Source organism: Protopterus annectens, chromosome 5.part1, assembly GCF_019279795.1.
Source record: "Protopterus annectens isolate FY-2018-M chromosome 5.part1, PAN1.0, whole genome shotgun sequence".
Taxonomy (NCBI): Eukaryota; Metazoa; Chordata; order Ceratodontiformes; family Protopteridae; genus Protopterus; species Protopterus annectens.
In genome coordinates this window covers 745,035,385-745,053,281 of record NC_056736.1, presented here as the reverse complement: position 1 = coordinate 745,053,281, position 17,897 = coordinate 745,035,385, and the positions used below count along the sequence as shown (strand labels likewise).

The 17,897-nt window shown below is 43.1% G+C and overlaps 1 protein-coding gene across 3 annotated transcripts in view; it reads left to right on the top strand.

The window, feature by feature from the left end:
• LOC122803636 (mitochondrial uncoupling protein 2-like) overlaps nt 1–17,897 on the top strand; it is a 205,270-nt gene that overhangs the window by 145,528 nt on the left and 41,845 nt on the right. For all 3 annotated transcript variants that reach the window (XM_044073382.1, XM_044073381.1, XM_044073380.1), the window contains one exon: nt 7,755–7,935. In XM_044073382.1, the coding sequence (XP_043929317.1) occupies nt 7,755–7,935 (181 nt within the window). The remainder of the gene's footprint in view (nt 1–7,754; nt 7,936–17,897) is intronic.

Genomic DNA, 17,897 nt, shown 5'->3' with positions numbered 1-17,897 from the left:
AGAAGACAGAATACAGGGATAAGGCAGACTACACCGAGAATGTTACTTACACCTCTGTGTACCTTCCAGCTGTTGGATGCACTTGGTTAGGCACATACCAAAGGGGCATTGTACTCAGTGATAGGTCTGATGAATGCTAAATACAGTGGAACAATGACCTCTTTGAATCTGGAAGCCATACCTTTGTTTATAAATTGCACAACATAGAATTTCTTCCTCACTACTGTATATACATATGTGACAGTCAAATGCTAGATTACTGCCTATGTGTGTCTCCAAGTCCTTGACTACTGGTTCATCTCTTAGAGGTGTTACTGGGGTGGATGACTTGTGTCAGAGCCATGGACTAAAACTAAATGGCAGGAAATTAATAATAGTAGTTATGCATTTCCTGGCCTTTAGTTTTAGTCCATGGTTCTGACAAATGTTATTTGTCTGTGTCAGCCCTACCTGGGGAACATTAATGTCAGTGGGGGGCAGATTTGATCAGCCGGAGGCCCTTGACACTGGCCTTGACTTCAGAGAAGTAAATGTCAAAAAAGAGCAGTCATAGGATTGATCCCTGAGAGACTCTCCTTGTGACTGGCTTCTTTGTATAGGTGGACTCCTCAATCCTAGCTTCCTAGGTCCTGTCTGAGTCAGCTGGTTATCCACCAGGTAACATAAGGGCTTATAAATAACCTCTTGAGTTTATCAACAATGCTGAATGGGGTATTGTGTCAAATGCCTTGGCCAGTTGTTTGCTTAGTTTGATGACACTGCTTTTATCCTGCTGGGTGCTACACCTGCTAATTTTTGCCATGATTTTCTTCCTTCTGTTATATAGCCTGTTGATGTTGTGATTCTGCCAGGTTGGCTTGTTTTTTGAGTTGGTTCTGTACTTATTCCTGGTGGGTACAGCTGCCTCTGTGCAGTTATCATTGTGCTCGTATAGGGTTTTTGTGAACAATTCCACATAGGCAGCAGTGTTCTTAGAGTTTATAAGAGCTTGCAAATTTGCCAGGTTACCACTTAATAGTAGGAAGTTAGCCTTAGAGTAGTTCCTGAACATTTCAGGGTTTACTGGGGTTCTGGGTTTTATTTTTACTTCAAAGAAGACTATTTTGTGGTCTGACCTTGCGGGACAGGATATTACACTAGGGGTGTGCAGCCCTCTCCCCATACTAGTGAGGACCAGATCCAGTATGTTTGTGCCCCTGGTCAGCGTATTGACAATCTGGTCCAGGGAGTTTGTATTTACAAAATCTAGGAATCTATGTGCCTGCAAGTTTGACGTTATATATGATTCCCAGTTAATAGTGGAGTAATTAAAGTTTTCCATGAATATAGTATTGGGCTGGATGGTGAGTGTTTCCAGTAAGCTAAAATACATGTTATGGGTCTCCTGGGCCATAAAGGGGGACCTATACCTTGCAAGGAAGTGGTACTGGATTTTACCTGTGGTGATTTGAATGTGGAGAAGCTTAGATGCTTTGTCCTGCTTAACCAGCTTTGAAGTATATTTATTTTTCAGGTAAATGAAGACACCTCCACCTTTACTCCCTGACTGTGAACTAACTGGTCAAAATGTGTGGAAGGCATTATAACCTTGCACTGCCAGTGTGCTCTCCACTGCTTTAAACCATGTCTCAGTGACCACACAGACATTAGCATTCTGTATTATGTGCAGAGCTTGTAGGAAGTGGAGTTTCTTGTTTAGATTCCTAACTGATTCATAATGCCTTTAGATTGTTATTGGTTTTGATTTGTTAGGTCAGAAGCACTTTCAGTTTGGCATTGCCTAAAAAAAGTACTATGGGGGAGAACAATGTTTTAGGTAATAAGGGGAGGGGGTGCAGACCATCCCTGGCAAAGCAGAGTGGTCTGCTGACCATGTCCTGCCTTGCTGGAAAATATTGCACCATTTTAGAATGACACCAGAAACTAAGCCAATTGTTAAAATCAGTCACCTTCTGTTCATAATGTGGTATCATCCTTGGAGAAGGTAAAATGCTGCTCAATGCTAGGCTCATAGCAGTCTAGGACACACATTCTGAGAGCTCCATGATGTCTCTCCTCATATAGTCTAGGGAGGTACGTCTCAGGTCATTTACTCCCACATGGACTATGACTGACTCATACTGATACTTGTGGTCCAATGACCTGAGTGTGTGCATAATGTGTTGGATCCTAGCCCCTGATAAACAACTGACCTTGACTTTCTTCTTACTCAGCCTGGTGAGATGGACATCACTATGTCTCACAATGGAGTCTCCAATGACCAGAAAGATGGATTGTGTGGTGGGTTGCCTTATGGGCTTAGAAGTAGAGTCTCCTTCAGAGCTGGCTGTATGTGCTGATGTGGCTGTTGTTTAGAAAGAATGCATTTGGGGCTGCTGATGGTGTTTGTTATGTGTACTTCATCTAGGAGGTCTTTGGGGTTTAGGAAGGTTACATTTAAGTGCCTCAGCATATGTGGGTCTATATGTCTGCTTTGAATTGTGTGTGAGGGGTGCAGCCTGTGTGCTACTGACAGCCTGATTGACAGTAGGAGCACTTTTATGTGAGAGATTTGCCTCCAGTGACATGTATTTCTTTATCTTGTGTATTTGGTCACTCAGTAAGCACATAGAGTTTAATGCCACTAAAACTAACGTATTGCACATCGACTGTAATAATTTAACAATCTATGTTTTTTCATGTGCACTAGATAATGTTACATTAAACAAGGAGAATAATGTTCTAGATCTATAGGTTTAACAGAGTCATTGTTTCACAGGCAGCTCTTAAATGCTTTATCCCATGCATAGACCCCCTCAAATCCTCTGTGATATGATCCCAGTTATTCTCACTAGGTGTAATGTATGATTAGAAACCATGGGAAAGGTGAGGCCAGTCTAACCCAAACTGTACAGCTCCTTAATTTGTGTTGCACTGAGCAATGAAGACTTAAGCTGTCCCAGCTAAATATAACTAGCACTGGGCTGAGTAGATTCTACTTAGTTGAGGGGGGTTGTAGGAATTTCTCCCTGTATGGAAGTGTTGAGGGACCACTTCCACTTAGACAGGTTTCAGTTACTAAAAGATTTAACAAAAAAGGAATCATCAAATCCTTTTTTCAGTGGATTTCCATTGATAATACTACAGTGGACCAATTAGATTGCCTCTGTACTTGGCTTTATTTTAAAATTAGCATTGATTCCCTTTGTTTATGGGTGTGATGGAAGAATGACTTTCCAAGCCTAGTACTTATTTATGAACCTTTGAACCTGGTAGTAAACAAACAATTAAGATATGAAAATAATCTAGTGGTAACAAAGATTTAATACAGTCATTAGGGACATACTGCTCAGTAGTACAAGTCGTGATGAGCGAATTTTAGTTCTTGTCTGTAAGGCTGTTGCAAGACTTCTTATAGAATACGATGGGGCTGCTTGTCTCTATGAATTGTGATGAGCAAATTTTATTTCCTATCTGTAAGGCTGCTGTAAGACTTCTTATATAATACGATGGGGCTGCTTGTCTCTATGAATTGTGATGAGCGAATTTTAATTCCTATCTGTAAGGCTGTTGTAAGACTTCCTATATAATACGATGGGGCTGCTTGCTTCTATGAATTGTGATGAGCAAATTTTATTTCCTATCTGTAAGGCTGTTGTAAGACTTCCTATATAATATGATGGGGCTGCTTGTCTCTATGAATTGTGATGAGAGAATTTTAATTCCTATCTGTAAGGCTGTTGTAAGACTTCCTGTAGAATACTATGGGGCTGCTTGTCTCTATGAGTCGTGATGAATGTATTTTAATTCCTGTTTGTAATGCTGTTGTAAAACTTCCTATAGAATACTATGGGGCTGCTTGTCTCTATGAGTCGGGATGAGCAAATTTTAATTCCTATCTGTAAGGCTGTTGAAAGACTTCTTACAAAATACTATGGGGCTGCTTGTCTCTATGAGTTGTGATGAGTGAATTAATTCCTAACAATAAGGCTGTTGTAAGACGTCCTATAGAATACTATGGGGCTGCTTGTCTCTATTAGTCATGATGAGTGAATTTTAATTCCTCTCTCTAAGGCTGTTGAAAGACTTCCTGTAGAATACTATGGGGTTGCTTGCGTCTATGAGTCGTGATAAGCGATTTTTAATTCCTATCTGGAAGGCTGTTATAAGACTTCCTGTAGAATACTGTGGGGCTGCTTGTGTCTATGAGTCGTGATGAGCGAATTTTAATTCCTATCTGTAAGGCTGTTGTAAGATTTCATATAGAATACTGTGGGGCTGTTTGTGTCTATGAGTCGTGGTAAGTAAATTTTTATTCTTAACTGTAAAGCTGTTGTAAGACATCCTATAGAATACTATGGGGCTGCTTGTCTCTATGATTCATGATGAGCGAATTTTAATTCCTATCTGTAAGGCTGTTATAAGACTTCCTTTAGAATACTATGGGGCTGCTTGTCTCTATGAGTCGTGATGAGTGAATTTTATTTCCTAGCTGTAAGGCTGTTGTGAGACTTCTTACAGAATACTATGGGGCTGCTTGTCTCAATGAGTCATAATGAGCAAATTTTAATTCCTATCTATAAGGCTGTTCATAGATTCATAGGTTCATACTAGGCTATCTGCCCTAGGGCATTTATAAGCCTTCCTTTTGGAGGATGCTTGTGTCAGCTGGAGAGTTGATTATGGCGCCCAGTTTGCAGTCATCTGCGAACTTGGTCAGCCACAGTCCTTCCATGTTGGCCTGTACCTCCGAGAAATATATACCGAACAAGAGAGGTCCCAGGACTGAGCCTTGTGGGATGCCACTTGTAACTGGTTTGGAGTCTGACATGGCTCCAGCAATTCTAACCATGTGGGTTCTGTCCTTGAGCCAGTTTGCAACCCATCTAGTGACATAGGGGTTTATATTTAAGCTGGTGAGCTTATCTATAATGCCCAAGTGGGGTATTGTATCGAAGGCTTTTGCGAGGTCCAGGTAGGCTGTGTTGGGTGTCTGCTTTGGAGGTCTCTGCTGCTTAGGCAGATTTTTATTTAGAGTCTCCGAGTATGTTTTTGTGTGTTTATGTGTTTGGTTTGCTGTTGTGGTAGGTCTATGTGAGACTGGAATCGTAGTGAGTGTGGTTTCCTTCTCCTCCTGACTGGATACGCCAGTACTGAGTTGTAAGATTCCCTTTAGAATACTATGGGGATGCTTGCCTCTATGAGTTGTGATGAGCGAATTTTAATTCCTATCTGTAAGGTCGTTGTAAGACTTCCTATAGAATACTATGGGGCTGCTTGTGTCTATGAGTTGTGATGAAAGAATTTGTAAGACTTCTTATAGAATACTGAGGGGCTGCTTGTCTCTATGAGTCGTGATGAGTGAAGTTTATTTCCTATCTGTAAGGCTGTAGTAAGACGTCCTAAAGAATACTATGGGTCTGCTTGTCTCTATGATTCATGATGAGTGAATTTTAATTCCTATCTGTAAGTCTGTTGAAAGACTTCTGTAGAATACAACGGGGCTGCTTGTCTCTATGAGTCGTGATGAGTGAATTTTATTTCCTATCTGTTAGGCTGTTGTAAGGCTTCCTATAGAATACTCCGGGACTGCTTTTGTCGACAGTTGTTGGGGTTGACTGTGTTGGAAAACATTGAGATTATACTAAACAGACTGACAGACTTAAGCATCTGAATTACAGAAACTGAGTGGAGCAGTTTGCACTGTATTTTAAGCACTATATGTTGGCCAGAGGTAACCTTATAATTCTTTTCAAATGCATGAATTATGTTGCACTATTGGCTCTATCTGGTATGGATTTTGGAGAATATAGTTATGATACTAGGAATAATACATGTTTATGAGCAACTCCATTTAAAATTCAAACTTGAGAAATTATATTTCCCTCATGGAGCAGATAAGTTATGGAATGAACTGCAATTAGAGAGTCTGGTATTCTTGGTAAGTTGAAGGCTGGTTTAGATAACTAGTTTCAGTCACCATAAAACGCTGTCCCCTAACGGCACCAAGCACAGTCTTAGTATACTTCGTGAGTAGCAGACTTCCAATAAACCATTAGTATTTCTGATGCATATAAACTCCAGCAATTCTGCAAGGTTCGTAAGCGAAAAGTACTTTATTCTTGATAAAACAAAAAGTAAGCGCTTTCACCCGTAGGCTTCTTCAAACTTTTACAAACAGAGATGCATATTGGTTGTTTAAATAGCCCTTCCTCGGCTATGATTGGTTGTAAGTTCTTAAATATTAAAACACAATAAGGTGCAATTCAAAGCGCTATTATTTCATAAAAATATATATATATACCTCGGGCATTATAATGGCCCATAATAGCCCATATAAAAGCTCAATTGATCTAAAATCATTGCAAATGACATATATTTAAAAAACAATTTGGTACAAATTTATAAAAATTTCTTATCATAAAGCGGAATCAATACATTTTTAAAATACATGTATTATAAAGCTCAAAACATGAAGAGCAGTAAACATAAGAATGAGACAACATAACCCGTAATTACTCAGGTTATATATTACATTATGTTTCAAAGCCTAATCATAATTGTGTCTCTATAGATTACATCAAACCTATATACAAAAGGCAGGGGGGTGTGTGGGGGTAATTATTAATTCATGTAGGTCTAAAGACCCTTCTGCTCTTTAGAAAAGGTTTGATCTGGACTTTATCATTCAAACCTGGTTGTTCATCTGCCCTCCATCTAACTATCCATCTGGTTTCACATTCTAATGGATAGTTAGATGGAGGGCAGATGAACATGTATTGATTCCGCTTTATGATAAGAAATTTTTATAAATTTGTACCAAATTGTTTTTTATATATATGTCATTTGCAATAATTTTAGATCAATTGAGCTTTTATATGGGCTATTATAATGCCCGAGATATATATATATATATATATATATATATATATTTTTATGAAATAATAGCGCTTTGAATTACACCTTATTGTGTTTTAATATTTAAGAACTTACAACCAATCATAGCCAAGGAAGGGCTATTTAAACAACCAATATGCATCTCTGTTTGTAAAAGTTTGAAGAAGCTCGGTGAAAGCGCTTACTTTTTGTTTTATCAAGAATAAAGTACTTTTCGCTTACGAACCTTGCAGAATTGCTGGAGTTTATATGCATCAGAAATACTAATGGTTTATTGGAAGTCTGCTACTCACGAAGTGTACTAAGACTGTGCTTGGTGCCGTTAGGGGACAGCATTTTATGGTGACTGGAATTATTTATTATTTGGCAACGCTGTTTCCGAGCTCTGTTGGCTTGCTGTGCTGCATTTGGGTGAACTGTTAGATAACTAGTTTGGTGACAGGGTTTATGGAGTTTCTTGACAGGTGGCAAGCTCCTTTAAGGTCTTTGTAGAGTTTGTTAGTTTGTGTCACACTGAACACTGAATATTGAACTCTAGTGCTGAGTGATTGGGAAGCAAAGAAATATTATCTACTGGTGGTGAAAGAGGCGGACTCCTGTAGACTTGTAAGTATGTTTACTTATTAATCAGAAAAGTAAACTTACCCTTCATTGACCCTTTCAACCATAACCTGGGAACAGCCTGGGTCACAAGGGGAAGGGTATATATGATATGTATGGGCAGTGCAGAGTAGCCAGCTAGTTTGTTTTTGGCAAGGTGGGAGTAAACTTGAATACTGAGAGAAACTCCATGCAGATATAAGAAGAGCATGCAGAAATAAATACATAAATAAACAATGTGTAATTTTGCCGACTCATTTTCATATTTTTTTCTGCAGACCATCTTCCGTGCCATTTTGTAGCTGCATTTGCGGCTGGATTTTGTGCAACTGTAGTTGCTTCACCTGTCGATGTGGTGAAAACGCGATACATGAATTCTCCTCAGGGCCAGTACCGCAGTGCTATCAACTGTGCTGTTGTTATGCTGACCAAAGAAGGACCAACTGCCTTTTACAAAGGGTAAGTGTGGCCAGAGTCTTCAGGATTTGGAAATGAATGCCTACAGCAGACACACCAAGATATGACAAGTCAGTAGCCCCTCTCCCACATCATCTGATGAGAACCTTCATTACAAAGGCAGTGTTACCACATTTTCCAACAACTGTTCAGTTTTGCAGCTAATAATGTAAAGTGATTCTGTCAAGCCCTGTTAAGACAGTTTGCGGAGAAGTAAGATTAATTATTGAAATAAACAGTACAAACTGTTGCTGTCCTTCACAATGTGTTTAATGTTCCACATTAGAATGAGGCACTTGAATAGATCATCCTACAGGGTTATAGCACAGATATGAATCCCTAGAAATATAAAGAAAAACTCACATTAAGTCTGGAACATATCACAGATAGCAACACTGTCATGTTGGGTATGTCATTGTAAAAACTTCTCCAGAATAAGAAATTAAGTTATATGAACAAAATGAGTGCCCAGTGTCATACTCAAAGAACGGGTCCTGTCAAGAAGGTTTTGCTGAATCTCTCAAACATGAAAAGCCCGCTCCCAGGTAAATGTAAGTTATACTGATGTGCTACAACCTCTGACTAGACTGTACTTAGTAGAGAAGGTTGTAGGAATTTCTCCCTGTATGGAGTGGCCAGGGGACCCCCTCCACATAGTTTTCAGTTACTAAAAAGAATCAACAAATCCTTCTTAGTGGATCTACATTATGAAACTACAGTGAACCGATTAGTTGCCTTTGTACTTGGTTTTATTTTAACATTAGCACTGACTCCCTTTATTGGCGTGATGTAAGTATGACTTTCCAAAAACATATTTTGCCAGTCCATTTATACATTTCTTGTGTTTTCCAGTTTTGTGAAAACTGGGGAAGCTCTGAGCCTGCTAATAATGATGTTAAAATGTGGATATGTACTTTGATACCTGCAGCTGCACCTTGAGACTGGTGCTACACAAAGAATTTTGTATCAGATGCTACACATTTAATTTGTATCAGATGCTACACAAAGAAATTTGTGTTAAGTATGTTCTTTTTATGTCCTTTTTCAATGCTTGCTCTGTACTGTCTGTATTTATGATCCAAGCTTATATGTAGCCTCTGGGAGCATTCAGTGGAGTAACCAAGAATATATAGTTCTGTATTAGTGCTACAAATAAGCTACTTCCTGCGGTACAGGGTTTGATTCCCACAACCTTCATTTGCCTGCAGTGTGATCTTCACCAAGCCAGTTAACTAGACAGTACTTTGGAACAATTGGGACTTTCGGCTAGGTCCCTTAATGGTCTCCTGAACTGCATGCCTAGTAAGTACCTATGAACCTATGTGTCCACAACAGGAACCTGCTTAGAATGGCATAATGATGCACATGAGTATTGCTTCTCCTTGATGCAGAATGTAGAAGCCTGTCATTACACGGTAGCATTTATGTATGTGAGATAGCAGGTGTACATCTCAACTTCTCAGCACAAGAAATTTGGACAAAGCTAAAAATAATGGGGGAACAAAGGCTCAGAATTGGGGACACATATAAATTACAATGGTTATAAGCTTAGAATGCCTGTAGAATAACATGTTTTGCATTAGCATGCATTTTCTGAAAGGTATGAATTCTGAAATCTGTTATTATTTAATGACTTCATTCTTCAGTGATTTGCCAGAAAACCATACATTTTATAAGGAGCAGGAAAAAAAATGATGCAAAAATCTGGGCAGTTGAGAGGTATGCACAAGATATGATTATAGGGGCCTGTACCAGAACTGAGCTCATCCATTAAAACATGCATCTTAGGGAAGCATTAAGAGAAAATCCACTGTGTCACCCTGGTGTGCTGTAGTTCAGGTGATGCATATGTGTCACCCTGGGGTGCTGTGCTTCAGGTGATATATATGTGTCACCCTGGGGTGCTGTACTTCAGGTTATGTCTATGTATCACCCTGGGGTGCTGTAGGTGATGTACATGTGTCACCCTGGTGTGCTGTACTTCGGGGGATGTATATGTGTCACCCTGAGGTGCTGTACTTCAGGTGATGTATATGTGTCACCCTGGTGTGCTGTACTTCAGGTGATGTGTATGTGTCACCCTAGGGTACTGTACTTCAGGTGATGTATATGTGTCACCCTGGTGTGCTGTACTTCAGGTGATGTGTATGTGTCACCCTAGGGTACTGTACTTCAGGTGATGTATATGTGTCACCCTGGTGTGCTGTACTTCAGGTGATGTATATGTGTCACCATGGGGTGCTGTCCTTCAGGTGATGTATATGTGTCACCCTGGAGTACTGTACTTCAGGTGATGTATATGTGTCACCCTGGTATGCTGCAGGTGATATATATGTGTTACCCTGGTGTGCTGTACATCAGGTGATGTATAAGTGTCACTCTGGGGTGCTGTACTTCAGGTGATGTGTAAGTGTCACCCTGGGGTGCTGTACTTCACGAGATGTATATGTGTCACCTTGGGATGCTGTATTGTCACCCTGGGGTGCTGTACTTCAGGCGATGTATATGTGTCACCCTGGGGTGATGTAGATGATGTATATGTGACATCCTGGTGTGCTGTACTTCAGGTGATGTATATGTGTCACCCTGGGGTGCTGTACTTCAGGTGATGTATATGTCACCTTGGGGTGCTGTACTTCAGGTGATGTATATGTGTCACGCTGGGGTGCTATACTTCAGGTGAAGTATATGTGTCACCCTGGTGTGCTGTATTTTAGGTGATGTATATGTGTCACCCTTGTGTGCTGTAGGTGATGTATTTGTGTCACCCTAGGGTGCTGTACTTCAGGTGATGTATATGTGTCACCCTGGTGTGCTGTACTCCAGCTGATGTGTATGTGTCACACTGGTGTGCTGTACTACAGGTAATAGATATGTGTTACCCTGGGGTGCTGTTCTTCAGATGGTGTCTATGTGTCACCTGGGGTGATGTACTTCAGGTGATGTATATGTGTCACCCTGGGGTGCTGTAGGTGATGTATATGTGTCACCCTGGTGTGCTGTACTTCAGGTGGTGTATATGTGTCACCCTGGGTGCTGTACTTCAGGTGATGTATATGTGTCACTCAGTGGTGCTGTACTTCAGGTGATATCTATGTGTCACCCTGGGGTGCTGTAGGTGATGTATATGTGTCACCCTGGTGTGCTGTACTTCAGGTGGTGTATATGTGTCACCCAGGGTGCTGTACTTCAGGTGATGTATATGTGTCACCCTGGTGTGCTGTAGGTGATGATCTATATGTGTGTCATGTCACTCTAGGGTGCTGTAGGTGATGCCTATGTTTCATGCTGTCATGCTGTACTTCAGGTAATGTATATGTGTCACCCAGGGGTGCTGTCCTTCAGGTGATGTATATGCATCACCCTGGGGTGCTGTACTTCAGGTGATGTATATGTCACCTTCGGGTGCTGTACTTTAGGTGATGTATATGTGTCACCCTGGTGCTGTGCTGTCAGGTGATGTATATGTGTCACCCTGGTGTGCTGCACTTTTGGTGATGTATATGTCTCACCCTGGGGTGCTGTACTTCAGGTGATGTATATGTGTCACATTGGGGTGCTGTACTTCAGGTGATGTATATGTGTCATCCTGGGGTGCTGTACTTCAGGAGATGTATATGTGTCACCCTGGTGTGCTGTACTTCAGGTGATGTATATGTGTCACCCTGGGTGCTGTACTTCAGGTGATGTATATGTGTCACCCTGTGTGCTGTACTTCAGGTGATGTATATGTGTCACCCTGGTGTGCTGTACTTCAGGTGATGTATATGTGTCACCCTGGTGTGCTGTACTTCAGGTGATGTATATGTGTCACCCTGGGGTGCTGTACTTCAGGTGATGTATATGTGTCACCCTGGGGTGCTGTACTTCAGGTGATGTATATGTGTCACCTTGGGTGCTGTACTTTAGGTGATGTATATGTGTCACCTTGGGTGCTGTACTTCAGGTGATGTATATGTGTCACCCTGGGGTGCTGTACTTCAGGTGATGTATATGTGTCACCTTGGGTGCTGTACTTCAGGTGATGTATATGTGTCACCCTGGGGTGCTGTACTTCAGGTGATGTATATGTGTCACCCTGGGGTGCTGTACTTCAGGTGATGTATATGTCACCTTGGGGTGCTGTACTTCAGGTGATGTATATGTGTCACGCTGGGGTGCTATACTTCAGGTGAAGTATATGTGTCACCCTGGTGTGCTGTATTTTAGGTGATGTATATGTGTCACCCTTGTGTGCTGTAGGTGATGTATTTGTGTCACCCTGGGGTGCTGTACTCCAGCTGATGTGTATGTGTCACCCTGGTGTGCTGTACTTCAGGTGATAGATATGTGTTACCCTGGGGTGCAGTTCTTCAGATGGTGTCTATGTGTCACCTGGGGTGATGTACTTCAGGTGATGTATATGTGTCACCCTGGGGTGCTGTAGGTGATGTATATGTGTCACCCTGGTGTGCTGTACTTCAGGTGGTGTATATGTGTCACCCTGGGTGCTGTACTTCAGGTGATGTATATGTGTCACTCGGTGGTGCTGTACTTCAGGTGATATCTATGTGTCACCCTGGGGTGCTGCAGGTGATGTATATGTGTCACCCTGGTGTGCTGTACTTCATGTGGTGTATATGTGTCACCCTGGGTGCTGTACTTCAGGTGATGTATATATGTCACCCGGCGGTGCTGTACTTCAGGTGATATCTATGTGTCACCCTAGGGTGCTGTAGGTGATGCCTATGTTTTATGCTGTGGTGCTGTACTTCAGGTAATGTATATGTGTCACCCAGGGGTGCTGTCCTTCAGGTGATGTATATGTGTCACCCTGGGGTGCTGTACTTCAGGTGATGTATATGTCACCTTGGGGTGCTGTACTTCAGGTGATGTATATGTGTCACGCTGGGGTGCTATACTTCAGGTGATGTATATGTGTCACCCTGGTGTGCTGTAGGTGATGTATATGTGTCACCCTGTGGTGCTGTACTTCAGGTGATGTATATGTGTCACCCTGATGTGCTGTACTTCAGCTGATGTATATGTGTCACCCTGGTGTGCTGTACTTCAGGTGATAGATATGTGTTACCCTGGGAAGCTGTTCTTCAGATGGTGTCTATGTGTCACCCTGGGGTGATGTACTTCAAGTGATATACATGTGTCACCCTCGAGTGCTATGTCACACTGGGGTGCTGTACTTCAGGTGGTGTATATGTGTCACCCAGGGTGCTGTACTTCAGGTGATGTATATGTGTCACCCGGAGGTGCTGTACTTCAGGTGATATCTATGTGTCACCCTGGGGTGCTGTAGGTGATGTCTATGTTCCTTGCTGTGGTGCTGTACTTCAGGTGATGTATATGTGTCACCCTGGGGTACTGTACTTCAGGTGATGTGTATGTGTTACCCTAGGGTGCTGCAGGTGATGTATATGTGTCACCCAGGTGTGCTGTACTTCATGTGGTGTATATGTGTCACCCTGGGTGCTGTACTTCAAGTGATGTATATGTGTCACCCTGGTGTGCTGTACTTTAGGTGATGTATATGTGTCACCCTGGGTGCTGTACTTCAGGTGATGTATATGTGTCACCCTGGTGTGCTGTACTTCAGGTGATGTATATGTGTCACCCTGGGGTGCTGTAGGTGACGTATATGTGTCACTTTGGGGTGCTGTACTTCAGGTGATGTATATGTGTCACCCTGGGATGCTGTACTTCAGGTGATGTATATGTGTCACCCTGGGGTACTGTAGGTGATGTCTATGTGTCACTCTGAGATGCTGTACTTCAGGTGATGTATATGTGTCCCCCTGGGGTGCTGTACTTCAGGTGATGTGTGTGTGTTACCCTGGTGTGCTGTAGGTGATGTATATGTGTCACCCAGGTGTGCTGTACTTTATGTGATGTATATGTGTCACCCTGGGTGCAATAAGTGATGTTTATGTGTCAGTCTGGGGTGTTGTACTTCAGGTGATGTATATGTGTCACCCTGGGGTGATGCAGGTGATGTATATGTGTCACCCTGGAGTGCTGTACTTCAGGTTATGTATATGTGCCACCCTGGAGTGCTGTACTTCAGGTAATGTATATGTGTCATGCTGGGGTGCTGTAGTTGATGTACATGTGTTACCCTGGGGTGCTGTACTTTAGGTGATGTATATGTGTCACCCTGGGGTGATGTAAGTGATGTATATGGGTCACCCTGGTGTGCTGTACTTCAGGTAATGTATATGTGTCACCCTGGGGTGCTGTACTTCAGGTGATGTATATGTGCCACCCTGGTGTGCTGTACTTCAGGTGATGTATATGTTTCACCCTGGGGTGCTGTAGGTGATGTATATGTGTCACCCTGTGGTGCTGTACTTCAGGTTATGTATATGTGCCACCCTGTGGTGCTGTACTTCAGGTAATGTATATGTCACGTTGGGGTGCTGTACTTCAGGTAATGTATATGTGTCACCCTGGAGTGCTGTACTTCAGGTGATGTATATGTGTCACGGTGGGGTGCTGTAGTTGATGTACATGTGTCACCCTGGGGTGCTGTACTTTAGGTGATGTATATGTGTCACCCTGGGGTGCTGTACTTCAGGTGAAGTATATGCGTCATCCTGGGTGCTGTACTTCAGATGATGTATATCTGTCACCCTGATGTACTGTACGTCAGGTGATGTATATGTGTCAGCCTGGGGTGATGTAGGTGATGTATATGTGTCACTCTGGGGTACTGTGCATCAGGTAATGTATATGTGTCACCCTGGGGTGATGTAAGTGATGTATATGGGTCACCCTGGTGTGCTGTACTTCAGGTAATGTATATGTGTCACCCTGGGGTGCTGTACTTCAGGTGATGTATATGTACCACCCTGGTGTGCTGTACTTCAGGTGATGTATATGTTTCACCCTGGGGTGCTGTAGGTGATGTATATGTGTCACCCTGGGGTGCTGTACTTTAGGTGATGTATATTTGTCACCCTGGGGTACTGTACTTCAGGTGATGTCTATGTGTCACCTTGGGGTGATGTAGGTGATGTATATGTGTAACCCTAGTGTGCTGTACTTCAGGTGATGTATATGTGTCACCCTGGGGTGCGGTATCCCGGGTGATATATATGTGTCACCCTGGGGTGCTGTGTCACCCTGGGGTGCTCTACTTCAGGTCATGTATATGTGTCACCCTTGGTTGCTGTAGGTGATATACGTGAGTCACCCTGGGGTGCTGTAGGTGATGCATATGTGTCATCCTGGTGTGCTGTACTTCAGGTGGTGTATATGTGTCACCCTGGAGTTCTGTACTTCAGGTGATGTATATGTTTCACCCTTGTGTGCTGTACTTTAGGTGATGTACATGTGTCAACGGGGGGTGCTGTACGTCAGGTGATGTATATGTGTCACCCAGGGGTGATGTACTGCAAGTGATGCCTATGTGTCACCTTGGTGTGCTCTAGGTGATGTATATATGACTACCTGGGGTGCTGTAGATGATGTCTATGTTACACCCTGGGATGCTGTACTTTAGGTGATGTATATGTGTCACCCTGAGGTGCTGTACTTCAGGTGATGTGTATGTGTCACCCTGGTGTGCTGTAGGTGATGTATATGTGTCACCCTGGTGCGCTGTACTTCAGGTGGTGTATATATGTCACCCTGGATGATGTACTTAAGGTGATATATATGTGTCACCCTGGTATGCTGTCCATTAGGTGATGTATATGTGTCACCCAGAGGTGCTGTCCTTCAGTCGATGTCTATGTGCCACCCTGGGCTGCTGTTGGTGATGTCTATGTTTCACCCTGTGGTGCTGTACTTCAGGTGATTTATATGTGTCATTCAGGGGTTCTGTACTTCAGGTGATGTATATGTGTCACCCTAGGGTGCTGTATATGTGTCACCCTGGGTTGCTGTAGGTGATATCTGTGTGTTACCCTGGGGTGCTGTAGGTTATGTATATGTGTCACCGGGGGGTGCTGTACTTCAGGTGATTTCTATGTGTCACATTGGGGTGCTGTAGGTGATGTCTATGTTTCACTCTCAGGTGTTGTACTTTAGGTGATGTGTATGTGTCACCCTGGGGTGCTGTACATCAGGTGATGTATTTGTGTCACTTGGGGGTGCTGTACTTCAGGTGATGTCTATGTGTCACCCTGGGGTGCTCTAGGTGATGTATATAAGTCTCCCTCGGGTGCTGTAGGTGATGTCTGTGTGTCACCCTGGGATGCTGTACTTCAGGTGATGTATATGTGTCACCCTAGGGTGCTGTACTTCAGGTGATGTCTATGTGTCACCCTCGGATGCTGTAGGTGATGTCTATGTGTCACCCTGGGGTGCTGTAGGTGATTTTTATGTTTCACCCTGCGGTGCTGTACTTCAGGTGATTTATATGTCTCACCCAGGGTTGCTGTACTTCAGGTGATGTCTATGTGTCACCCTCGGATGCTGTAGGTGATGTCTATGTGTCACCATGGGGTGCTGTAGGTGATATATATGTGTCACCCTGGTATGCTGTATTTCAGGTGATGTATATTTGTCACCCAGGGGTTCTGCATTTCAGGTGATGTATATGTGTCACCCTGGGGTGCTGTACTTCAGGCGATGTATATGTGTCACCCTGCGGTGCTTTACTTCAGGTGATATATATGTATCACCCTGATGTGCTGTACTTCAGGTGATGTCTATGTGTCACCCTGGGGTGCGTAGGTGATGTATATGTGAAACCCAGGGGTGCTGTACTTCAAGTGCTATGTGTCACCCTGAGGTGCTGTAAGTGATGTATATGTGTCACCCTATAGGGCTGTGTCACCCTTGGGTGCAGTACTTCAGGTGATGTATATGTGTCACTTTGGTGTGCTGTACTTCAGGTGATGTATATGTATCAGCCTGGTGTGCTGTACTTCAGGTGATGTATATGTGTCACCCTGGGGTGCTGTAGGTTATGTATATGTGTCACTCTGGGGAGCTGTACTTCAGGTGATGTATATGTGTCCCCCTGGGTGGATGTACATGACGTATATGTGTCACCCTGGTGTACTGTACTTCAGGTGAAGTATATTTGCCACCCTGGGGTGCTGTACTTCAAGTGATGTATATGTGTCACCCTGGTGTGCTGTACTTCAGGTGATGTATATGTGTCACCCTGGGGTGCTGTAGGTGATGTACATGTGTTATCCTGAGGTGCTGTACTTCAGGAGATATATATGTGTCACCCTGGGGTGCTGTGCTTCTGGTGATGTGTTTGTGTTATCCTGGGGTGCTGTGCTTCAGGTGATGTATATACGTCACCCTGGGGTGCTGTAGTTCAGGTGATGTATGTGTTTTACCCTGGTGTGCTGTACTTTAGGTGATATATATGTGTCACCCAGGGGTACTGTACTTCAGGTGATGTCTATGTGTCACACTGGGGTGCTGTAGGTGATGTCTATGTTTCACCTTGGATTGCTGTACTTCAGGTGATGTGTATGTGTCATCTTGGGGTGCTGTACTTCAGGTGATGTATATGTGTCACCTTGGGGTGCTGTACTTCAGGTGATGTATATGTGTCACCTTGGGGTGCTGTACTTCAGGTTATATGTGTGTCACCCTGGGGTGCTGTAGCTGATGTCTATGTGTCACCCTGGGGTGCTGTAGGTGATGTATATGTGTCACACTGGGATGCTGTACTCCAGGTGATGTATATGTTTCACCCTGGTGTGGTGTAGATGATATATATGTGTCACCCTGGTGTGCTGTACTTCAGGTGATGTACATGTGTCACCCTGGGGTGCTGTACTTCAGGTGATGTATATGTGTCACCCTGGGGTGCTGTACTTCAGGTGATGTATATGTGTCACCCTGGGGTGCTGTACTTCAGGTGATTTATATGTGTCACTCAGGGGTACTGTACTTCAGGTGATATATATGTGTCACCCTAGGGTGCTGTATTTCAGGTGATGTGTATGTGTCACCTTGGGCTGCTATAGGTGATATCTATTTTTCACCCTGTGGTGCTGTAC